Raw genomic sequence first — 25,391 nt, forward strand, 5'->3', positions numbered from 1 at the left:
AATAATGTAATCAGTGTCCAACATCTAATCATTAATAGTTAGAGTAAAATGTATTATGGAAAATTATATTTTAAAACTATTGGCAGGCATTTGGAACATATGTCTTTATGGGGTAGATTTATTTGACATGTCTGAATCTATTTTCTACAATAAGGGATGAAGGAGTGTAAAATGTAATGGAAATTCTGCCATATGTATTCTTTAAAGCAAATTTGGATATTCAGTTTTAATGAATTTTGCAGCAGCACAAATAATAGCACTGTTTCCTAGCATATAATTTTCCTTTTATTAAGATATCTGCAAAAATGCATGTGTAAAACAAAAGATGCTACTGAAATTCGATTCAAATAACAGTAATTCTTTTTTTAAAGCACCAGGTCATTTGCATTTAGGAAAATGTATTCTGTATGAAAAAAATTTCTGTATCAAAAGATAAAGTCACTCCGTGATGGTTCTGTCTGATTGCTGACACTGGTGGATGATGAGCAGATAAATAACATGAAAAGCGCATCGATTGCTAAAAACAAAATTTAAAAAAACCTGCAGAAAGATTCCTTTGTATATTTTGGAGGGAAAGGGGACAATTGTAACTATGGAACAGTTGAAATATTGAAATTTTTATTGGTATTATATGAAATCTTCTTTGGAATGAGAAGGACACATTTAAAGGTGCAAAATGTAATGATAGCAATAGCAATAGCATTTAGATTTATACAGTGCTTTACAGTCCCTCTAAGTGGTTTACAGAGTCAGCATATTGCCCCTAACAATCTGGGTCCTCATTTTACCCACCTCGGAAGGATAGAAGGCTGAGTCAACCTTGAGCCTGGTGAGATTTGAACTGCCAAATTTCAGACAGCAGTACTGCACCACTGTACTTGTGTACAAGTAGTCTTCACTTAACCACAATTATGACTGGCAACACCATTGTTTTTTTTTAATTATTTTATTTTATTTTCAAAACAAACACATCAAAAAGAATCCTCCTTCTTTACATACTGTATAAAGTGTATCAGTTGGTTACAAAAAGGCTTTCGTGCATCTCTTCCAAAGTCAACAAACATAATTCATATTAACTCAAGTATATTAACTCAGATATTTATATATGTTACCATCATCACACCTCCATTTTCATTTGACTATAATTGTTTGAACATCCTTCATCATAAAATATACCAAGATTTAATACATAACCACATACTGGCATTTCATTTACTATTTCTAAAATCCTTCAATAACACTGAATTCTTATATCCTATTCTAGCTAAACATCCATAATATTTAATAACAAAGTTTTCTAATTCTCCTTTCCAAGTCACTGTTTACAATTTACATCCAGTTTCCTTATGTTGTACCCATACCTGTACATATGTTGTTATCATTATTCCTCCTTTATTTAACTATATCCTACATCATAACATTTCCCCCCTAATAATCAAGACTTAACTGTATCTAACTTGGTTCTTTTTTATTAACCTTTATATATAATCCAAGAAGATTTCTAATCTTCCTTTCATGGGTACCATTCAATATTCATATCCAATTATTACTTATCATAACACTGCACATTGTATAGATTATTATCATTATCAATTATTTATTTAACTATATCTATTGTCACTAAATTTAACTAAGTTTAACTAGTTTTGAATTATACTCTTCCATCTATCAACCTGTATCTTTCCAGTAGCAAAACAGTCTCATATCTTCTGCCATTTGTGGTGTCAGTCCTCTAATCATCTCCTTAATCAACTTTGTATGGACTCCTCTTAGCAACTCCTTGCTTATAAAATATCTCATGTAATTTCGATGCCCTTCTTCTGTTTCCTTAATCAACTTATCTTTGATTGTCGGTAGTGTTATCAATGATATTGCTAATAAAATTTCTCTCTTTAAATCCATAAATTATTTTGCTTTTTCTTCTTTTGTATCTTGCCATCTGGGGTAGATTTCCCCTCCATTTAATTCCTCTTTCAGTATTCCACTCTTTCCATTTTCAGAGACAAACCAATCACCATAAATAGCAGCGATTTTAATTTCTTTATATTCATTTTCCTCTTCAATTTTTAGGATTTTAACCACCACTTTTTCCATTTGATAAACATCTCCAACTTCTTTATCATATATTACTGTTAGATACTCTAAGTCTTCCAACTTCTCTATCCTCTCATATGTGTTTGATAATTTCTGTATTTCTGAGAATATCTTTTGCAGACTTAAATTTTATTTCTGCTGTTGAAATTTTGCCATCATCTCCATCTAACAAACACTGTTGCTCTAGGTTGGAAGATTTTAACAAGATTAAGCATAGATTCACAATAACATTTTATTTTCACCTTTCTCTGGTTAAAGATATACTTCAAAGGAACATCTGTGTGTTTTCCTTCTTATCACTCTCTATAAACAAGCAGTGTGTGAAGTTTCCAAGAGTATTCACCATGGCTTTGGGGGATGGGTAGAGGTGCCCATAGCATTTTAGGTGGATATCAGCTGAATCAAGAAATAGGGCTAGCTGGTCTGAGTCTCCATCAAACTTTCCCCTGAATTGGGGTGGGTCATTCAGCCCTAATCCCCCAGCCTCCTGTCAGCCTTGGTATGCTTGCGCCTGATATGGCTGGTCATCTTCTTCACCCCTAGTTCAGAGAGAGGGAGGGGGTTGCTCTTGTCAGCCTGCCTACTGCGTGGGAGAGGCACTGGTTGCCGTTCTGGGCTCATTCTCCTTCTATCGGGAGGGGGAGGGGGCTGTGCTCCAGTCTGCATCTCTTCCCTTCAACAAGATCAGTTGTCCCTCCCATCTCTTTTGGGCAGCATGATGGCCCCTCATCATGAAGGGTGGCTCGGTAAAAATCCTCCCTCTGTTGCTCTTTTGCACTCCCTCGGGATTCCATCTGGGACTTTGGGAGCCTGACTTGTTTCCAGTCTCACCTCCAGTCCACCCTTGCCAGCTGGCATGAGACCCTTCCCTGTATCTAAGTATTAGGGCAAGGGAATTTCCAGCAGTACTTATCTTCTCTTGCTTCTGCTTCTGTGTTTTGCCGCATACCTCCAGCTGCAATCAATCTCCTGCTGTCTGATTTTCTCTCCAGGCAACCCAAACATTGTGGGAGGGAGTGCTCGGAGAGCCCAGGCTTCAGGAAACCCAGAAAAAAAAATTAAAGTCAGTTTCGGCTATCTGTGAAGTTTCCAAGAGTTGCCCTAATTAATTTACGAGCCCTGAGACAAGGTTTAAAAAAAACCATTCATTTATTAGGACCAACATCTTGGCATGGACCTCTGTGTAGCCGAAACTAAATCCCACTTAATGGTGTCTAGACTTTACCTCTGTCTTCCCTCCCCTCTGGATGAGGTCATCAATCAAATTCTTCAACAGGACATTATGGCAGGGTTCTGGACATTCACATTCACATCCCAGTACAGAAATATGAGACTTTTACTCTGGCCAAAAGTATGCATGGCATCCTCCCCCCCTCTCAAGTTGATAGTAGTCATGGAAATGCTTTAGGCATTGACACAGTGAGACCTTGGAGTGCCAAGCCAGGATAATCAGTGAGAAAAGTAAGTGTTTCATTTCCAATACAAAACCTCCAGCCTCTGAGTAGCAATGTTATTGTTGCAAACTTCTTTGTTTCTTTTTGTATCTTTTTTGTATTTCAAGTTTTAAAAAAGTCCAATTCTTGAATGAATTAGAAGAACACCGACAGTAATGAAAGAGGAGAATTTTAGTCCATAGGTTACAAAGAATAATAAAAGAAAAAAAGAATAGAAGAAGAAAACTTAATCCATTCATTTTAAAAGGCTTGCATAAATTCCATCCATGAAGATAGCATTTAAAAAGTAAGATAACCCACTGTCCAAAACCATTCCAAATTTAATTCCGCTGCTTATTTCTTCTGTTCTCCAATTTAAATTAGTTTTAAGTTTTTTATAGGCAGTCTCTTTTAAAACGGTAAAAATTCCTCACCAGCTGGAAACACTTTCTCTTTCTGTATCCTTCCATTTTGGAGCCGCTCTGACTTCATCAGCCTAATGGCTGGATTTTTTGTCGCCGGCTTGAAGAACTTGTCTGGATCAATCAGGGATTTTGCGATGTCCCTGAGATCAGCAAGACATATTCTTCCTGTTAACCATCTCTGCGAGATGGTTTAGGTCCGATTGGACCACTCAGCAGCAAAAGTATCACCTGCGGTCTTGGAGCATTGAGACCACATGTCCGTATCGTTGTGACGTTGGCTCCTGATTTGCCACACCATTGTTAAGTGATATAGTTAGAGTTAGGAACTGACTTACAATGTCAGTTCCGCTGCGGTTATTAAGTGAATCATCAGTGGTTGTTCAGTGAGATATCACATGACCATGATTTGCAATTTTACTGGCAGCTTCTCCATTGATTTTATTTTTGTGAAGCTTGCAAATGGGAATCGCATGACCTCAGATGTTGCAACAGCTATAAATACACAATGAATGCAAAGAACCCAAGTCACAATCGTGAGAAACCTGCAATGGGTGCAAGTTGTAAAATCATTTTTTCAGCACTATCATAAATACAAACAATTATTAAACAGGCCAGTGGTTTACCAAGACTATATATTGCAAAAGGAAGCAAGCAAGTGAAATTACATTGACTTCTTTCTGCAGGATTGGGGACTTCAATTAAAACATTTAAAATAAGTATCTAGCATCCAGTAAACCCTTGCAAGGACAATCCTCTGTAAGATACTACACAACCTTTGTCTTTCTGAGTTCTTATCACTTCTTTTTTATCTTGCATTTAGTCTGTGTGCTCTTTCCCTATCTATACTTTTCTTCGAATCTCTGATTCTTGGCATCTCTAAGTATTGGGGTCCACAGGATATGGTCAAACAAATTCAGAATAGTGGTCATAACAATATCATTAAAACTCCTTTCATTTTTTATGCGCATCACCCTCTTATGTGTTTAGGTACTCCCAACTGTACTAAAATGTGTGTGTCTCTGTGTGTGTGTGTGTGTGTGTACACAGATAGAGTCTTGCTATTACTTGACATGTTCTATATGCATGCAGTAAACAGATGACAAGAACAAGACAAACCACTGCCCAGATAATAAAGCAAATTTCTGCAGAGAAGAGGCAATTAGGCTGTCCCTTCTAAATTTTTTGCTTTGTCTTGAAAAATATCTGTGGGAACTAAACTACCAGACTGTGGCTTGAGAGAATAATAAATTTGTCTATTCTTCCCTGATTTCTTTCATGCAACTTCCACAAATCTTCCTCTTTTATCCAAAATGCTTTAAAAATGGTATTTCAGTATCAGAAAAATAAATGAAAATTGAGTCACAAGACACCAGACACTTATTTTACTATGTGACATGCTTAGTAGACAATGTACTATATTTATTTTTCACATTTGTAGGATCATGTTTCCGTATGGAACCTCCTTTGGCTTTTGGACTTTTAGAAAAGCATCTTTTTCTCATGCCCATTATATCAGACCAGAGCAGGTTCTGACCAGTTCTGGAGAACCGGTAGAGAAAATTTTGAGTAGTTTGGAGAACTGGTAAATACCATCTCTGACTGGCCCCACCCCCATTTATTCTCTGCCTCTCGAGTCCCAGCTGATCGGGAGGAAATGGGGATTTTTCAGTTACTTTCCCCTGGAGTCAGGTGGGAATGGAGATTTTACAGTATCCTTCCCTTGCCACACCCACCAAGCCGTGTCATGCCCACCAAGCCACACCCACAGAATTGGTAGTAAAAATGGTTGAATCCCACCACTGTATCAGAGGCAGAATTGCTGAACATGGAGGGATGGTTTCTCGGTGGCTATTCCCAGCTTTTGCAATTATTTACCAAAGAGGTTGAGCTAGTTTCACTTGCAGGCTGTTCCTCTGTTTGCAAACTAAACATTTATTATTCAGGCAGGACTTTGACCTTTCGTTGTTTCTAAAATCAAGAAACTTTAATTGATTAGGGGGTATGAGTATGTTTGTGTTTATTTTGAATTAGGTTTAATTATAGTCTTTAGCTTTAGCTTCATTTTGGCCAGGAAGACAATTACAATACAGTAAATAAATATTTGTATTTTATCCCTCCATCAAAAGGTCCTTACAATACATGAGGTTATGCAATTCAACTTCACCTCAACCTTGCAAAACAGATTAAACAATCTAACCAGGCAAACAGATTAAGCTCTCCAGCCTAAACACATACCTCATCTTATGTAATAAAGCATTTTACCCATTTCATTCCAGAGGCTACGAATGTGCTTGTATGAAAAAGAACAACAATATAATCATCTTGCCAGTCATAGGAGCCATTATCAGGAGTAGTTTCTGTGCTGTTTCTTATGGTATAAAAATAAATGTATGATCCAAATTACATGTTCTGCAAGAATTAAAAGATGTGGCTGTTCTTACAGATCTATCTCTAAGTATTATTACTGTTTTGGTGTGTATTTACATAAAATCCTCTGCTTTGTTTTATTTTTATACAACTGATAGAATTTGTTGTTTTTTTCAAACAAGTCTGGAAACTAGTGTAAGTGCAAGAGACATGCTTGTTTTTAGTTATATGACTTTAAATTTATATACAGTATTTTTTCTTGATTTCTAGACCAGCATTATTTTTCCCATAACAACCATCCTGTGAAATAGTTTGAGCTGAGAGTGAGTGACTGGCCCAAAATCATCCAGCTGTCTTCCATTCCTAAGGATGAACTTTCCTAATTCCTAAAGATTTGGGGTCTTCTGGTTAAGCACCTTAACTCTACATAACTGATCTTTCTAAAGGAGAAATATTTTATATTCCAAGTAATTATTTATATAAAATTATAAATTCCAATTATAGTTTTGATGGAATTGAAGCAAGTGAACTGGTATGGAAACAGAAAATGAATTGCCAATTATTATAGTATCAATTCTTAATACGTGTAGAGTTGAGGACTAGAAATAGCAGATTATGATGATGTTTCAACCTAGAGGAACTAATTCAGGGCAAATGGAATCTATCGCCATTAGCATCTGCATCTGAAAGAATATCAAAATACATTTTATCACGGTAGTGCAGTGGTTAGAGTGCAGTATTGCAGGCTACTTCTGCTGACCGCCGTTCAAATCTCACCAGGCTCAAGGTTGACTCAACCTTCCATCCTTCTGAGGTGGATAAAATGAGGACCCAAAATTGTTGGGGGCAATGTGCTGACTCTGTAAACCACTTAGAGAGGGCTGTAAAGCACTGTCAAGTGGTATATAAGTCTAAGTGCTATTGCTAAGTGCAGTGACGTGCGGTGAGGTTTATGGCTGGTGAGGCTGGTGACGTCATCAAACCGCGTGGTTGCTCCGATCGCACAGGCACAGCCCGACTGGAAAAGTTTCTCTTCTCAGAAATGTCAGAAAGGGACAGGCAGGCTGCCACAGCTCCACTGAGAAGACATTTCTGAGAAGAGAAACTTCTCCTTTCTCCTCCCCCCGCCCCACTCCCTTCCAGTACTGATGATGTTACCTAGGCATTTTTTGCATCGGGCGAGCCCGGGATCCTTGCAAGGGAAATGGGACCACACGGTCCCCTTCCCCTGCACACGTGGTCCCATTCCCCTCCTTCCTGAGCCAACATGAAGGAGACCACAGCTGCGCTGATCTGAGGCTGGCGCTGAGGAGCCTCCGGTACACGTGGTCCCATTCCCCTTGCAAGGATCACGGGCTCGCCTGATGCAAAAATGGCGAGATGGGCGCACTTGGGGCTGCTGCTCCAATGTCCAGGGAGGCTAAACCAAGCCGCTCGCCTATCCCAGCCACTTTCGCGGCTTCCCGGAGTAATTTTTTTTTATTTTCATGATGAGAGTGGTGAGGCTCTGCCTCCCCTGCCTCCCCTGACTGCACACCACTGGCTAAGTGCTATTGCTATCTTTCCTCCTCACCTCCAATTCTTCAGCATGGCTTCCCATGAACATCTGGATTCCCACCCACTTTGATCTTATGAACCAAGATTGATTCTTGACAAAAGCAAAGTTGAAACTACTAGTGTGGTGTGGCAAAATAAGAAGCATAAATCACCCTTGATTTGGTAACTTGGAATACAATCCCTTTTTCTTCCCTTTAGGTAAGATCAATTCCAAGATAGATTTTAATTTATTTTTTAAAGGCAGCTTGTTCTCATTACATTTTCTATGTACTCCTTTTATTAATTTGACTCATGTTCTAAATAAATGGAAACCTTAAAATGATCGTGAAACAACAGGACAAGAAAACAAGTACACACACCAGTTTAAGGTACTAGAAAAACAGTAGTTTTTAAAGCATTTTGAGTATACGCCTTTTTGCTTGAAGATGTTAAAGTGCAACATTTTTTCACAAAATTAGCTTTGGCCAGGAAATGCTTCCCAAATAGTTTGAAATGATCCTGATATAATATGTGCTAAAATGTAACTGGAAATAGACCTACAGCACAGTTTGTGCCCAGCAAAAACAGTTGGCTGTATTTTAGTGCAAATGTTTTGAACAGTGAAACCAGAGCTTCAGGGAATAGTACATAATGACAGAAACCAGGGCAAGCCACTAAAAGGCAAAACCACAGTGACATATGATACAAACCTATCCTTACATGCTTTCATCCTGGTGCATGATGCAACAGTACATGTGTTGTGGGTATTTGTGAATGCTGTTCTAAGACCCAAGAGGAGCAAATTTATTATCCTGAAATACAAATGAGGTACATTAGTCTAGCTTCCTTTTGAGACTTAGTTTATCTATAAAAATAATTAAAAGCCTTGAAGTTGATTATTCTTCTGCACAATTAAGTAAGCATGTGGTTTATATCTTAGGCTGCATTATAACAATTGGGCTGCATTAATAGAGCGATAGAATCAAGATCACGTGAATGTTAGCTTTATAACGGCTTAATAAGACCACGTTTGAAATATTGCACCCAGTTTTGGTCACCATAATAGAAAAAGACATTGAGACTCTAGAAAGAGCACAGAGAAGAACAACAGAGACAATTAGGGAACTGGAACCTAAAAGAAATGAGGATCAGTTGCAGGTATTGAGTATGTCCAGTTGATGAAAAGAAGGACTAGGAGGTGATATGATAGCAGTGTTCCAATATCTAAGGGGTTAAGACAAAGAAGAGGGACTCAACCTATTTTCCAAAGCACCTGAAGAAGCAATGGGTGGAAACTAATTAAGGAGAGAACCATCCTAAAACTATGGACAAATTTTCCAACAATAGAGCAATCAATCAGTGGAATAACTTGCCTCCAGAAGTTGTGGGTACACCAACACTGCAGGTTTTAAGACGAGATTGGACAACCATTTCTCTGAAATGATATAAGATTTCCTGTTTAAGTTGGGAGTTGGACTAGAAGATCTCCAAGGTCCCTTTCAACTCAGCTATTCTGTTAACTTTCTTTTATTGTCAGCCTGATGTGCTACAGATGAGCTGGAGCTCAAGTTCCTTGAATTCCCAAATAGCCTGTAGTTTGGAAAGTTGGGCAGTTGTAATTCCAGCATATCTAGGAGACATCACTTTGGTGAATGTGGCTATTTATTCTAAATTGACCCACCAATAATAATTAGATGGTTAGGTAATTTATTTATTAGATAACAAAAAATAAAAGTAGGGTGCTGTGCTACATTAAAAGAAACAAAACTCTGTTGTAACAAAATTAGCTTCCTCCTAAATCTGGGAAGGGCAGCTTTTCTCCATGTTCCTTTTTTCTCAGATTTTTTTCCAGAAAAGCTGGAGGGTGATCTGGTGATGACACTAGAATGGGCAGAAATGTAAGCTTTTTTTTCCCTTCCAATTGGAGCAAAGTATAGAAAGAGAACATTCTGGAGACTTGATTATGATTTATGAGCAAAAAAAAAACTCTTTTAAAAATGAGGGAGAGCAACATTGCCAAAATTTATCATTTTTGCCACTGAATTTAAACAGTGCCATGAAAATAGTTTACCTGCTCAGTATTAAACAATCAGTTCCTTGAGAAAAGTGTTGAACTCTGAATGTCATTAGAATTAGTATTTGAAAAGATGAAGGGGATTTTACTAGACTGTATATTATCACTAGTGATACTTGTCTAATTTCATTTAGAGGCTGAATTGTTGAAAAATTGCTCTTCTGTAAAAGAGTGAAAAATCCCTTTTGTCCAATGTCATATTTTCAGTAGACATTTGCACATATTTTGGGGATATTATTAAGCAGAAAAGTTCAGCATTTCTCAGTCTGAAGCATACTGATTGTAAATTATCTTATATTTTTCCATCATAATTAATAATTTATTTACAAATATTTGGGTTTAAAAGAAAATTATGCAAATATTTTTATATGAGTAGTTTGGATTACTTTTGTTTGATTCATAGCATGGATGTCTAAAATAATACAAATGGACCAGAACTTACATTTGTGACCGGTTTACATATGTAGTATTATCACTTGGTAGGTAACAGCAGAGGCACCAAATGTCTATCAATAAACATTACCAATATAAAAAAGCTTATTTCAGATCAAGGACCCAGTGTTCTTAGAAGTCTACTCATACTTATGAGTCTGCCAGCATTTCTTCTAATGGGATAGCATATATACATTCACTCTCATATGCAAAAGAATGGTAAAAAGGGTATGACATGACCTGCAATCATCACTTCCTACACACATTCAAATTTTATAGGGGCCACATGAAGGAACAAGATCTATGTTTTTAATTCTAACATCTGGCTTTATGCATTTCTGCTGAAGGCTGTGATGATGTCATGTCATCCATTGGGATTGCATTGTATGATGTTTCTTTGTGGTTCTGGACAGGGTTCTCATTGGCTGTCATGGGATTGTAGTAGGATAGATCTCCAAAGTTTGCATTGAAAGGTTCGGGTGTAGCATCTAGTCGCAGAACTGCAAGATATACATTGACAATATTTACACATGTTTTACACAATACATCTTTGGACAGAATGTTAAAAACATTATGTGAGTTCTTTTAGACCAGGCTTTGCATACAAACTTGCAATACATTAAGTCCAATATATACATGCAATTATGTGGGTTTCCCCCATGCATGAGAATATCATTTAGGGAATGCTTGTCTCACGTGACTTGAAATTTTATAGTCATTCATTCATTCATTCAGATAACTGCCCATCTTTCAATTGCAAAAAAAAATGTGATACTGCACCTACTTAAAAACTAAGCATAGGGAGAATTAGGAAGTTTGGAAAGCAGCCCACCAGCTATGCCTTCTCACACATGATAAAACTGTGGAGTTATTGCAGGCACACAAGTCATTTCACAGCAGCAGCCAGAAATCAAGGTCTTCGAAGCAATGACTTCACATTTGGGATGAGTTCAAATGGTTGGAAGGCTGACTTGGTATGATACTTCAAATCAGCCTTCCCCAAGAATAACCTGACATCTTTCTCCTACCATATCTCCATCTGCCCATCTTAACTTTGATCTTCCTCAATCCCATCAACTCCAACCTTCCCCATTCAGCTTACTTGGCCCCACCCTCAGAGCCACCACATACATCACTGGCATCCAGCCCACGGGAAATCCCTGATAGCTGCTTCTGCACACAAGTCAGGAGCTACCCTCAGTTTCTGTAAGTAATCAAACCATTGGACCTCTCTCCCATCAACATATCCTCATCTGCCAGCTGGAAACCTCTATCAATAGGATTCCCATCAGTAAGCACCTCACAATTGGACAGGAAGGCATCCCCAGGTCCTTGGTTCTTTCTGACCTTGGTTGTTTTCTTGCAGATGCTTCATTACCAAATTAAATAAGATCATCATCTCTTCCTCTCTGTCTGTGACCGAGAGAGTGCCAGCTCCCTTTCTCCCTCCAAATACCCAATAAAATTGCTCTGCAAGGTAATCCACCTCATACCAGCACAGACTAAAGTTCTTTGTCAAGAGAAATTAGAAAAACAATCTATTACTAAAGTGTCCCTATCCAAATGGATAAGAGTATTCAAGGTGAAATGAGAGTGAAAAGGCTGTTTTCAAGCCAAAGGTCAAAGGTTGAATTTGCAATGTGAGAGAAGGAACAAATGGCATCTATTTCTACCCTCTTAATGTACTGCTTTCACATTCTGGCCATAGAACTACCAGAAAGTATTGATTAATCCTAAAGCAAAATGGCTTTAACTGGCATAAAGAAGAAGAGGAACTGAACATATAGATATTGCATAACTTCCTTTCCAGTTATTTCTAAAACTTATCCTTTAAAACAGGGTTGTCAAACTGGATTTCTTCAAGAGCCAGATGAGGATTGTAGTCTGTGGGCCAGCCGGTGGGGAGGAATGGGACAGGCCTCCTGCAGCACCTTGCCAGCCAAAATAGGGCATGGGAGAGCTGTGTGCAGACCCCCATGCCCCGCTTTTAGTCTGAATGGCCTCCTGCAGCAACCTTTCAGCCCACACCCCATTTTGGCTGCCAGAGGTATCACCGGCTGGTCCGTTGTTATTTCGAGGTGAGATTTAAGCATTCCGCAGTCCGCATCCAGCCCGCAGTCCTTGAGTTTGACACCCCTGCTTTAAAATTTGACACCTCTCAAAACCATAATTTCAAACAACAAAATCCATTTGACTCTTATGATTCTATTTCTTGAAATAGATTATTACCTGGATCATTTCTTGTGTCATCATAAAGTCGCTGATGTCCGAACGATTCAGTTTTTCTTTTACTACAGATTAAATATCCAACCAGGCAAATCAGTGCAGAGCCTAACATTGCTCCTACAATTGCTCCAAATATTACCCCTCCATTAATATGGCTTTCTGGAAAACAGATTAACATAATCATCTTCATGAAAACAACATCTGGTGCTAATGAAAATTTGTTTTGTTTTGTTTAATTCAGAACTTTTCAGGAAAGACACAGTTAAGGTTTAAATGAATGCTGTCCTAAACATTTACTACTTTGGTTATTTAATGTAGGGAAAAAAATTCTCCTTAAAAAAAATCCAGAGGCAAAGATAATGTGGAAAAGTTCATGTTAAGGGGGAAGAATATCATACCAGGTGGCTGAGGACTGGGTATGAATGTTCTGACTTTCTTTCTACAGTAATCTTTTAGCAACCACAGTCTTCCTTGGAGTTAAAACATCATGGAAAAAACCCAAGAATAAAAATCTACATTTTGTTTTGATTCCTCCAACACTATATAAGAAAGGTAGTCCTCAATTTACAGCCACGGTTGGGACTGTAAAATTTGTTGTTGAGTAGTGTAGTCATTAAATGAGGCGTCACATGAACACAGCTAAATTTACAACCTTTTTTGCATGGTCATTTAGTGAGACATCATGTCACCATGAATTGCAACCTCCTGCTGCTTCCCCATTGAATTTGGTTGTCAGAAGACAGCTGGAGAAGTTGCAAATGGAGATAATAGACCCTAGTATGCTGCAACCAACATACATATATACCGGTTTTCAAGCACTCTAATCATTATCAGTTGACGGTGAAGACACTGCAATGGTCATAAGTGTGAGGAACAATGATAAATCACTTTTTTCAACACCATTGTAATGTTAAACAGTTACTAAACAAATGGTTGTAAGTCAAGGACTACCAGAAAAAGTTATTTGAGTGATTGCAAAGTGACTGTTATTAGGGAAAGAGAGGAAAAAAACAGAGGAAGCCCAGAGGAAGGTCTTTGTGAATCATTTTGGCATAATTACTAATTTAAATCTGAATTGCATAGCCTGTGGCTTTTCAAAGACTCAAGCCATGTGCTGTGAGCCAGAGTCTTAGATGTGGCCTGAAGATTCTGTCCAAAAGTTGCCATTTAATTATGTTTAATGAGGCAAAAGGAGAAAATGCTTAAACATGGGGTAAGAATATAAACTACAATCCATCTAATTAGTTCTGTAAAAATATAAATTCTAGTAAAGGAAAATGTAACTTTCCCTCTTTTCACTGCACTGAATGAAAAAAATAGTTTAAAATATAGACAAAACAATAATTCTCACCTAAGAAAAATGAAATCTTTCTTAGAATGTCTCGGACAAGTCTACAAAAAAACTACAGTTACCATATTTTTTGGAGTATAAGATGCACCTTTTTCCCTCAAAAAAGAGCTGAAAATCTGGATGCGTTTTATACACTGAATGCAGCATTTTTTGCCTCCCGAAACCCTGCCCCTTCATTAAAATGGCCATGCATAGCCTTTAGGAGGCTTCCAAGGTGCTCCAGGGGACTGGGAGGGCAGAAAAAATGGGCCGTCCTTTGCTCAATTTTGCCTGGCTACCCCTTCCCCGGAGCACTCTACAAACCTCCTAAAGGCTATTTATGCCCTTTTTTGGGGAAAAAACGGGCCCGTTTTCATGAAAAACGGGCCATTTTTGGGAGGTCTACAGAGTGCAAAAACTTTTTTTTTAATTTGCCTTTTCAAAATCTTGGTGGGTCTTATACTCCGGTACATCTTATACTCTGAAAAATACGGTATGTATACCATCCAGAATCAATTTTCATGAGATGGGAGACCATATAAATTTGATTAATAAATAAATAATTTCCACTCATCTAATAAATGGAGAGACCTACTTGTTTTTAGAAAAGTAGTACAGACTTATTTCATTCAATTTCAATGATACTCAATGTATTGAAATTTTAGTAAGAACATCTTTATTGATTCACTCCAGAGGTGGTATTCAGCAGGTTCTGACCAGTTCTGGAGAACCGGTAGCAGAAATTTTGATTCGTTCAGAGAACCAATATATACCACCTCTGACTGGCCCTGCCCCCCATCTATTTTCTGCCTCCCGAGTCCCAGCTGATCGGGAGGGAATGGGAATTTTGCAGTAACCTTCTCCTGGAGTGGGGTGAGAAATGGAGATTTTACAGTTTCCTTCCCCTGCCATGCCCACCGAGCCATGCCCACCAAGCCATGCCATGCCCACCAAGCCACACCCACAGAACCGGTAGTAAAAAAAAATGTAATCCCACCACTGATTCATTCATAATTTTGATTCAGCTAAGAACAGGATTACTTAAGATAACATGTTTATCAATTAGATTCCTTTATAATATTCACTTTCTATAATATGTTTATCTGTTTCTAAGAATTATTTGCCAGCTGCTTTTAAAGTCAAATGATAACAGTAAGCTGTCTACTGTAGATGGAGTACAATTGCATAGTTCATAGCTTTGGGTGGTGACATTAATTAAGGACAATTAATTTTCTTACCTTTTGAGGCTTCTCTTGCTTCTGTAAAGCCATCCGTTGCTTTGGGAGGCAGATTTGATGTTGATAATAATTCAGTTGTAACAGTACTACTCCTAGTAGTTAACAACATAGGTGTTGTATTTAATAGATTTTTAGTGGATGTTAAACCATCTACTTGAGTTGTGTTATGGGAAACCCTGGTCGTGAAACTGATGTTAGGAGTACTTGTGGTGACACTGTTTGTTTCAGTTTCAAATGACTTGAAGTAAGTGGTGGCTTCATATTTTCTAGAAGTATTTGCAGGCATCCCCGAAGAGGATATTCTATGCTTTGCATCTTTTGTAGTAAAAATTGGTGGATGTGTTGTTGATAATAGCAAACTGTGAAGAGATGATGTTGGAGTCAGGGTTGAGATGGTCTGGTTGCTTGGAGTATTGCTTTCTGTTACAGTACTATCATTTGGACTAGCACTGATATTTCTAGGTTCTGTAGAAGTTCTATCAGAGGTCACATTGAATGTAGTTGGACTCACAGGAGTGCTGCTTACCCTGCTTCTTGAAGATGTTGGATTCACTGCATCTGCACTGTGATTTCTGGCCAACTGCAGACTAATCAGCAGCAAAATGAACAATGTGCCTTCAGTTGTTGGCATTATTTCACAGCCTCAATACTTGTTTCTTGGTATACAATGCCTAAGGGGAACATGTTTAAAACTTCATTGAGTTCTTGGTGGAATTTAATATATTCACAGAGAATATCTTCCTATCCTACTGCTTATATCCTGGATGGGGCTAGGAAAGTTAAGTAAATCATTAATGAATAATGTCACTAGTAAATGTGAATTGTTTATGCTTTTTTTCATATATTGGAGACTAATACTTCCTGAGATACATCTATGTTTTGTATACATTCAGGATCTGTGTAATTAGTATCCAGGTCAAATTTCCTGATGTCCTAGGGAGAGTCTGTTCTATTATTATGTAGAATGTTAACATAAGAATGTTTATGTATTTATTCTCATCTGCTATAGTGGAGGCGGTGGGGATAGATGACTAATTTCATAGCCAGGGACAGAGGCAGAAGCCTGGTTGAAAGCAATTCTATTTAATATAAACCAAAGACATGCACTTGTACCCCATTGATAAGAAATGCTAAAATTATGCTCCCAGCTCCTGTTCTACTAATGTCCTTACAACAATCTACTAATAGGTTTACTGCAATCTGTGATTATATGTTGGACCATATGACCCAATTTAATAAGATTCTGATAGGGATGCATCTAATCATCTTAATCCATTTTACTTTATTTTTACATGAACTGAATCATATGTCAATTCTCTCAAATATTTGTAACTCCCTTTAGTGTTTTTATGCATTATACATTAACTAGAAATTGCTTTCTGTCAGCCTCATTTCACTGCTTTTGCTTTCTGATGTGGACTTAAACAAAAGTGAAATAAAAACAATCAGATTTTTTAATTATAAATAATTTCTTAGCCTAACATGAGATGTGCATTGCACTTCCATTTATATCCAGTCCTATTCAGCATATATTTAATATGTCACAGGCTATTTTTCTGAATGCAATCAGACTACATTTACAAAGGGTCTCGTTTTATTGGCTTGTAATTATTTTGTCACTCTATCTAGCCAGATACATAAAACAACTAATCATATGTTACTGTTATTTTTAATGTGTATTTTAACACAAACCCAAACTCTGACTTAGATATGTAGATGATACTGCCTGAGATGAAATAATAATTGAGATTATCTTGGTAATGTTTTGGCGAGGTCCCACTCGCCATCTTCAGGCTGGTGTTTTTGGCTTCATGCTTGTGCGAGTCTATATATACACACCATAGCAACATGACATTAATCTTCAATGACTTGAAGAAAGTTTCATCTCAGGCAGGCTTATAGAATGACCTCAGAGTCAGTGCCAGTCTGAACTTTGGGAGAAAGCTATTTCTCAAAGTGGGAGCCGTTACATAAATAATTCTCTAAAAGTCTTACAGTTGTCATCTATCTCATGGGGAATAACAATTATCCTCAATTGGGATGAGCATGCAGGATGGATTAGTTCTACCTGGACTGTTTCTAGGAGGTAAGCCATTGAGGTCATTTAAGGTCAAAATCAACACTATGAATTGTGCCTAGAAATGTAGTGGAAGCCAATGCAGTTCCCCACAGTTTAAGGATTACCTTACTATTGCAGCTCTCACCAAGAAGTGGCCAATTGCATTTTGCATCAATGGCAGTTTCCAAGTAGGGTTCAAAAACAACCCCACATGAAGTACATTGTGGTAGCCTAATCTGATGCATGAGTTTCTGTAACTATGGCTTTAGCAACTGGAGTCTTTAAATTCAGGCCATCTGTTTGTAAATTCTCAGCCTTGATTTGGCTTGAAGTTACTATTAGATGCTAAACCCAGATCTCAAAGATCATTAGACTATTACCCCTCTTTTCCTTCTGAGGGACTGTAATAATAAATATGTGCAACAGGAAACTAATTGAAAAAGTAAATAAAAATAACAAAGAATAAAGCATCTTATTCTGAGTTTAAAATATATAATTCAAGTCACCAAGAATTAATCCAAATAAAAAAAGCCCATCTACCACTTCCAAACTAGAGTCACACGTAGACTTTGGTAAGTGACATAACTGTTACAAGAGTTGGAACAATTACTTCAAAAGATGATCTACATGTCTTTACTTTCATTGCCATGAAGTAGGAATATACACACTTATCAGTTAATTATTTTAAATTTTCTTTCACGCTGTGTAAAAAGGGAATCTAGCTTGTGTTAAAATTTTACAATTAAATATAATCTTATTTTTGAGGTAAATAACTTTAAAGTTCAAATACCTTATATACATGGAGGTTAAAATGACAAAAATATAATGAACCATGCATGTAAAATCCTGGCTATAATCTCTCTTTTTTTTCCTTTTCATTGTTAGCAATTGTCACAATGTGTTGTTGTTGTTTTTTTGTTTAAAAAAACTACATTATTTCCACTGGAGAAATGCAGATGATAGATGATAGATAGATAGATAGATAGATAGATAGATAGATAGATAGATAGATAGATAGATAGATGATAGATAGATGATAGACAGACAGACAGACAGACAGACAGACAGACAGACAGACGCACATACACACACATACATATTTTTACATTGTTATGAAAAAGTATGAAACTGCAAATGATGAAATCCAAACTTTGAAGTTGACAGGTACAGTAATAATAATAATAAAAATAACTCAGTCAGCAGTTGCCATCCAGTGAAAAGATTGTTGGAGTAATCCTCTATGTACATGTAGTGAAAACAAATTAGCATTGAAAGTGATATTGTGCTACCTTAGCCACAGTTTCACAAAAGTAGACTTTCTAACAATGAATACAAAAAGGAGCTATAAACGCAATATCAATTAAATATGCTAGTTTCATATCTTTAAGAACTGTCCAGAAGTGTGTCAGATGATTTAACTGATCTGGACATGACCTAGCTGACAGAAACAGAAGCTTTTAACCAAGCAGACTTATAAAAGGTGACTTACATGTGAAATTGCTGAATGAAAGCCATGAAAAGAAAATGCCTTACCTTTTCAACTCAACAGTGTTCGAAAAGTCCTGTATTATTTGCTTCTAAACTGGAGTGCAATTAGTTTAGCAGTCTACTGAAAAGAAGAGAAGGCAAGTAATGGAAGTATATCAGTGCTGCAATGGACAGGAATGCAGGGTAGGAATTAAATTAGGTGGGGCTCTATTTCTCTGGGTGTAACAGATCACCTGAGAACCAGAATGACTGCTTTTCAGTAGTCATTGTGAAGGCATACCATTCATAGAATGTGAAACTATTGAAATTAAGGGAACGGGAAGTATCAGAAGTATTCTGATACTTCCCCCAATGATGCATAGTGTGTAATGTGTTCTATGAGAGAAATATTTTCAAATATGAGAGAGGGAGGGAGGAGAGAGAGAGAGAGACAGACAGACAGATTGATTTTAGGAATGACCTGCCAATTTTGTAATATACACTTTTACAACTTAGCAGTTTGAGCTGAGGATCCAAATGTTGTTGGTGCTGTTGTTGTCTTAATTGAATGTCTTTCAAAAATTCCAAAATATTTGATTAAAGAACTGTCAGTGTTCTAGCCACAACCCACTGTGTTTCAATCTGTTTCAGCTTGAGGCAACATTGCTGTTAAACTTTATATCTAAATATTGCAAACTAAATAGGGAACCAATTTTCTTTGCCTGTGTAATTAAAAGAAAATGAAATCTGCTCTGTATGTTATATTGCTCTTCTTGTCTAGCATATATCAAGGGTTGACATGAGACTAAATGACAAATTATATATGCAGCCTACTAATCAAAGAGAGAAAGCTTTTTGAAGAACAACACTTTCATTTTCTCCAGCCCTATGCACTCTCCTGAATTCCTAAAATCCATCACTTCATAGACAAGAACTCTTCTCAATAATGACTCTTATCGGGGAAGCTGAGGAAAGGAGAAGATCACTCAGGTGGAAAGCTCTGTCTAATAAGTAGAACTCTGGAGTTCTTGACAGCTGGGCAGTCAAACTCCTGGCCCATGGGCCAGATGCGTCATGCGCTGGCTATGGCCAGTTTAGCAAAGGGGTGAAAAGTCCAGATACATCACATGATGCCGCCATGATGACGTGAGTTTGACAAGCCTGCTTTAGTGGTTCTCTGAGATTGATGGTTGTCTTGCAAAAATTTCATTACCAAACTACATAATCACTGCTAGAAGGGAATGGGGGTTTGCCCTTATTTTTATATACTAGCAGCTTGTCCTGGTCAGTATTGATAGAAGCGTCCTTGGTGATTCCTTTATTAGGCTATTGTTTACTACCAGTTTGTTTGTCTGCATTGGTAGACACTGGTATATAAAAATAAGAGCAAATTCCACTCCTTTCTAGCACTGACAATGTGAAGTTATTTGGTAATAAAACTTCGTCAAGAAAATCATCAAGCTCAGAGAGTACCAAGAACTGCAACAATTCAACCTGAACTGCAAATATTATCTTCTATAAGTAGAACTATTTATCCCATTCTAACCAAGAACCATTATTTTGTTGTGTTTCATGAAGAAGAAAGGGCAGTAGAGATGCTTTTTGCTTATTCTTTCTACCAGTACTTTTCATGATATTAACTTTAACCTTTACAATTGAATAAATCTAAATAGACAAGTATTTCTACATGTTTAGAAACATCTCCTGCAAGGTACCGTTATAACTTTATTTCCTTTCCTTTATGTGGTGATTTTTCAAAATGTCAAGTTTCCTGCCAGCGTATTCAAAAGTCCACTTTGGGAAGTTTGTATTTTTTCCAAGTGTTTTGAGAAAGGAACTCACTCAGGTGTTACTGAAATGTGCTGGGTTTGTTCTTAGTTAAAATTCTTGAAGTATTTAAGGATACTTCATAGACTACTTCAGATAATTTCTCTGACAAGCTACTCTGCACCAGAACAGGATGCACGTCTTTCCCAAAACCACATAATGAAGAACATTATAGTGTCTCATTATGACGATTCATGATTCCTTTTACTTATTTATTTTTATTTATTAAATTTACATAACTACCCTCAAAACATGACTATGAGTAATATATACCTAATATGGCGTCAAAATGACTTTCATAATGACTGAAATTCAAATACAAAAAGGATAGACAGTAGATACATCCAGTTCTGTGAAATTCTGCCTTTTCCAATGTGTAACATTTTAAGTAGAGGGATATATATTTCTAAGCACCACGTTGCCAACATGAAATATTTAACTATGTTTTAAGTACCACATTTGCACCATTTGATGGATAGTGGTATATAGTAAGAGCCCTGTTGGCACAGTGGTTAAGTGGAGTACTGCAGGCATACTCTGCTCACAGCGTGGAGTTTGATCCTGACAGGGCTCGAGATTGACTCAGTCTTCTATTCTTCCAAGGTTGGTAAAATGATGGCCCATATTGTTGGGACCAATATACAAATAATGCTTACATTGTAAGCAGCCCAGAGAGTGCTAAAGAACTTTGGGGTGGTATATTAAGTCTAAAATGCCATTGCTATTGCTATTTCTCAACTACTACATTAAAAGCTATAATTAACATTTTAGTGGGGAAAACAATTTCTTCCCCAAGATTAGAATGGCCCCGACCCTGCTGGCTTTTGTTTAAACGTTAGTTGCTCAGAGTGAAATGAACAGCCATTTAGGATGGATGAATTTCTGTTCTACTACATCAACCTCCAATAAAGAACTCATGCTATCTGGGGCAAAGCTTTTAAGGTTTCTTCTACCAGGAAATTTGCCATGGTTAGAGCCTCCACCCACCTGTTATTAATCCCTTACTATAAATGTCATAACAAATTCTAGGACACATTGCAAAAGAGCAAGTGTTCTTCTTTAAGGTGACCTGACAGGTAACCTGTCATGTTAGCACTGCACAATGCTCTTGAGTGAGAAATTAAATACCCGAAGTATATAAGATAGCAAAAATGATGTTCAGAGCAGGATGATCAAAGATCTTTTGCAAGCACTGCAAAGATGGAACTGTGACTATGGGAAAATAAAATGGTAAAGCTTATGAGAGCAGTCTCCAACCATCTTGTCTTTCTTCAATGTTTGTAATGCTGAATATGTGACCATCAAGGCAGTGCCTACTTATAGTACTCCTTAGCCACATTGACTTATGGTGCTATCTTCTGCTGATGTTGATGATTTGCCTTTTTTAAACTATTTGGAAGGAGAGGTGGCATTGATGACCCCCTATGTTTTGGTGCCTCAAGCCAGAACCTCTTTAGCCTTAACCTAAAGCCAGCCCTGTGATAATCATTAAATTAATGAAAAATCTATAGATACAGCTTCTCTTTTTGTTATTTTTTTTCAAAGTATGACATTTGCAACTTAAAGCTGAAAAGCCCACCACTGTGAATTTTCACATGAAAGCAGATATGCAACTTTTCTTAACTAGTTCTGAGAAAGCCCCTTTACTTTATTAAATTGAATTTCTGCATTTAATGATGCCTCACCATTTTCAAAGAGATGTAGAAGTTAAACAATATAGGTGTCAGCATAGGTTACATCAACATAGGTTACATATCTTATGAAACTGGATAAATCCCTATGCTACAAAAGTATTCAAGAAAGTAGAGAAATCAATTTTCTCAGAATTCCTTTCTAAATTTGGAATTTTGGACCAATAAACTATCAATCACCTCAGTGATATTGACATATTTCTCATGTTTTTTTACAGCTACAGTCTTCTTAGAATTTTGGAAAAGACGACGAGCTGTACTTACTTACGATTGGGACCTCATAGACTGGGAAGATGAAGAGGTAAGAATCCTTTATAATAGCAGTTTTGATATCTGCATGCATTGATTTTTCAAGACTGACAGGTATCCTGCAACATGTCTGCCTGTTTGACAGCTTATATTTATTGAATGTCAACTCCAGCTTGATTTCTTTTATACCTAATTATTTGAATGTGTGCTCCGGCACACACATACACACCAGATTACAGCCTGACAAATGAATAATAATAGAATGTTGACTGAATTAAGCATTTAAAGAAATAGATATAGATGATAAACTTCTTTCAATCACTTCTATAGAGACAGTCACCTTCGGCAAGACAAGTAGCAGGCAAGTTTGATTGACAAGTATGCAAGCAAACCAATAAACAAATAAATAGTTTGTATATTGCATTTGTGTGCCGGGATCACTTTTCTTAGTATATGTTTCCATTTATGATAATGCTAGCTTGTTGTTGTAGCCAACAGAACTCTAGAATTTGGATGTACATGCATATAGTCCATTATTCCCACTACAGTGAGACACATATCCACACACAAACATGTCTGGACTAAATTAAAACTTTGCAATTGCAGGAAGAACTTCGTCCCCAGTTTGAAGCAAAATATTCTCAAGTGGAGCGAGTAAATCCTATAACAGGAAAACCTGAACCTTTTCAACCTTTTCCTGATAAACTTAGTCGACTGATGGTATCTGTGTCAGGAATATTTTTCATGGTAAAATCTCTGAAATTGTATACTTCTTGTTGTATTCCTTGTTGACATTTGTCAAATTATTCTGACCTCATGAATAATACAGGTAGTCCTTGACTTATGACCACAATTAAGCTCAACATTTCTGTTGCCAAGTAAGGCATTTGTTACATGTCTATTTTACAACCTTTCTTGCCATATTTATTAAGTGAATCACTGAAGTTGTTAAGTTAGCCACACAGTTGTTAAGTGAATCTGGCTGTCCCATTGATTTCACTCGTCAGAAGATCCCAAAAGGGGATCCCATAACCTAACGGTCAATATGAGTCGGTTGCCAAACATTTGAATTTTGATCATGTGACCATGGGGATGCTACAATGGTCAGAAGCATGAAAAAGGGACATAACTCGCTTTTTCAGTGCCGTTGTAACTTTGAACAGTCACTGTTCTAAATCGAGGACTACCTGTATAGATGAGTCACATAATAATGGAGTCACGTCTTGGTCTTAATGCTCAATTGTATGTGTTTCTTCAATTTTCATATGTCTGCAGATTTCATTAGTGCTAACTGCAGTGTTTGCAGTGGTGGTCTATCGTCTGGTGGCTATGGAGCGGTTTGCCTCTTTCCAGTGGCATTTCATAAAAATGTACTGGCAGTTTGCAACTTCAGGCACCGGTGTCTGTATCAACTTTATAATCATCATGTCCCTTAATGTAGTAAGTTCCTCTGACTTTTTTGGGTGGTGTGTGATAATTTAGATATATCAATAAATGTATTTGTTAAGTAATTAAGCTCCCCATTAGGAGAGCGAGTATGCAGAGAAGCGTAATGAGAGTGATATGGAATAACACGCACAAACTAGCATACAGAGACACAGAATAGTATAAAAATATAGTAGTTTACTATGTAGAAATATAGAAGTATTCAGAGTCCGATTAACAGTCCAAATCATATACGGTTCAGTAATTTAGTTATCAATATTCTTAGTCTAGCACACAAAGTATAGCTAAACAGTAGCAAACCACAATACCTCAGTAAACACCAACCAGCTTCTAACAAAACAGAGAGTGAGAGATCTAACAACCATTCTGGCTCCCTCTTATAGCTGCTTGAGGTAACAAGCCAATTACATCTCTGAATCATTTAAAATAACAGTAAAATAATCATAGCTTATATACATTGCCAAGCCAAGCCTAGGGTTACATCCCTCACAGTATTAAAATATAAAGTCGGTACACTATGTTTGCCGGTTTGCTATAATCTCAACAAATCTGAAAGGAACTGATTCCAGTTTAGAATCTAATTTACATTTGAATTTATTCGTGTTCAGATATAAGTATAATTGCTCATTTTAAAAAAATATTTAAAACACAAATAATACAAACAGTACATATACAACTGAATACAAAAAAAAGATATATCACATATTACAGTGCACCCCAACCCCTGGAGACCTTTTTTTTTCACCCTTATATTTTTTAGATATACAATATATTCCAATTGTGGCCTTATATTTTCCATTTATTCTTGAGCAGGTTTATTCCCTTTGCCTTCCACTAACACTGATTTTATAAAATCCCCCCTTATTTCATTATAATTATTTACTTTAATCATTCTTTTTTAAGCTTAATTACTGTTGTTAATTTATCATTTGCTAAATGTCATTATACCACTCATTTCTTTGAATATTCCAATATTTAGCCATTACTAATATACCTGCTCAACTTTTAAGAGCAACACAATCCTGTGCTATTTTGATTATGTAAGCTGGTTAAAGTGCTAAGTCTGTCACAATTCATATCAAGAGCTAGTGTGATAAAAATGTGAGACTAAGGACTGGCATCCTACTGTGTTATGGAATTCAGAGTTCATTAGTTATCTTTCAATTTAATGTCCACCACGGTGTTGCCGTGAAGATAATGTGAATGTGAGGAAAGACCCTTTTAAATAACATCTCAAAGGTACTTTTTTTCCAAAAGGCAACCAGGCTTCTTGGTTTTCTTCTTTGAAAATATTTACAATAGCTTTTCATTCAAGAAGCTTCTTCAGTTCAGAAATGAAAAAGCTTCTTGGATGAGAAGTGAAACATTTTCAAAGAAAAAAACCAAGAAAGTCTGATTGCCTTTTTTTGGGGGGGGGAAGCATCTTTGGGATAACCATGACCTAGCTCAGGGGTGTCAAACTCAATTTCATTGGGGGCCACATCAGGGTTGTGTTTG

At 37.0% G+C, this 25,391-nt stretch overlaps 2 protein-coding genes across 3 annotated transcripts in view; one reads left to right on the plus strand and one right to left on the minus strand.

Moving 5' to 3' along the window:
- Positions 1-25,391, plus strand: part of ANO3 (anoctamin 3) — a 237,347-nt gene that overhangs the window by 189,091 nt on the left and 22,865 nt on the right. For both annotated transcript variants that reach the window (XM_081936174.1, XM_081936175.1), the window contains exons 15-17: positions 22,418-22,500; positions 23,055-23,195; positions 23,724-23,888. In XM_081936174.1, coding sequence (XP_081792300.1) covers positions 22,418-22,500; positions 23,055-23,195; positions 23,724-23,888 — 389 coding nt within the window. The remainder of the gene's footprint in view (positions 1-22,417; positions 22,501-23,054; positions 23,196-23,723; positions 23,889-25,391) is intronic.
- Positions 5,869-18,937, minus strand: MUC15 (mucin 15, cell surface associated). The gene is made up of 5 exons (XM_081936179.1): positions 18,748-18,937; positions 15,156-15,826; positions 12,591-12,746; positions 7,857-10,861; positions 5,869-7,237 (listed from the first exon to the last, which is right to left on the minus strand). The coding sequence occupies exons 2-4, from the start codon at positions 15,784-15,786 to the stop codon at positions 10,677-10,679; spliced, it is 972 nt and encodes a 323-aa protein (XP_081792305.1). The 5' UTR covers positions 15,787-15,826; positions 18,748-18,937; the 3' UTR covers positions 5,869-7,237; positions 7,857-10,676.

This window comes from Natrix helvetica (assembly GCF_964273705.1).
Source record: "Natrix helvetica genome assembly, chromosome: 1".
In the NCBI taxonomy this organism is placed as follows: Eukaryota; Metazoa; Chordata; class Lepidosauria; order Squamata; family Natricidae; genus Natrix; species Natrix helvetica.

Bases quoted from the DNA above. Each gene is read 5' to 3' on its own strand.
- MUC15 (XM_081936179.1), bottom strand. From the start codon at position 15,786: ATGCCAACAACTGAAGGCACATTGTTCATTTTGCTGCTGATTAGTCTG. The intron at 12,747-15,155 runs GTAAGAAAATTA...TCTGTTTTCCAG, and splicing joins AGCAAGAGAAGCCTCAAAAG to AAAGCCATATTAATGGAGGG. The intron at 10,862-12,590 runs GTAATAATCTAT...TATATCTTGCAG, and splicing joins TGACACAAGAAATGATCCAG to TTCTGCGACTAGATGCTACA.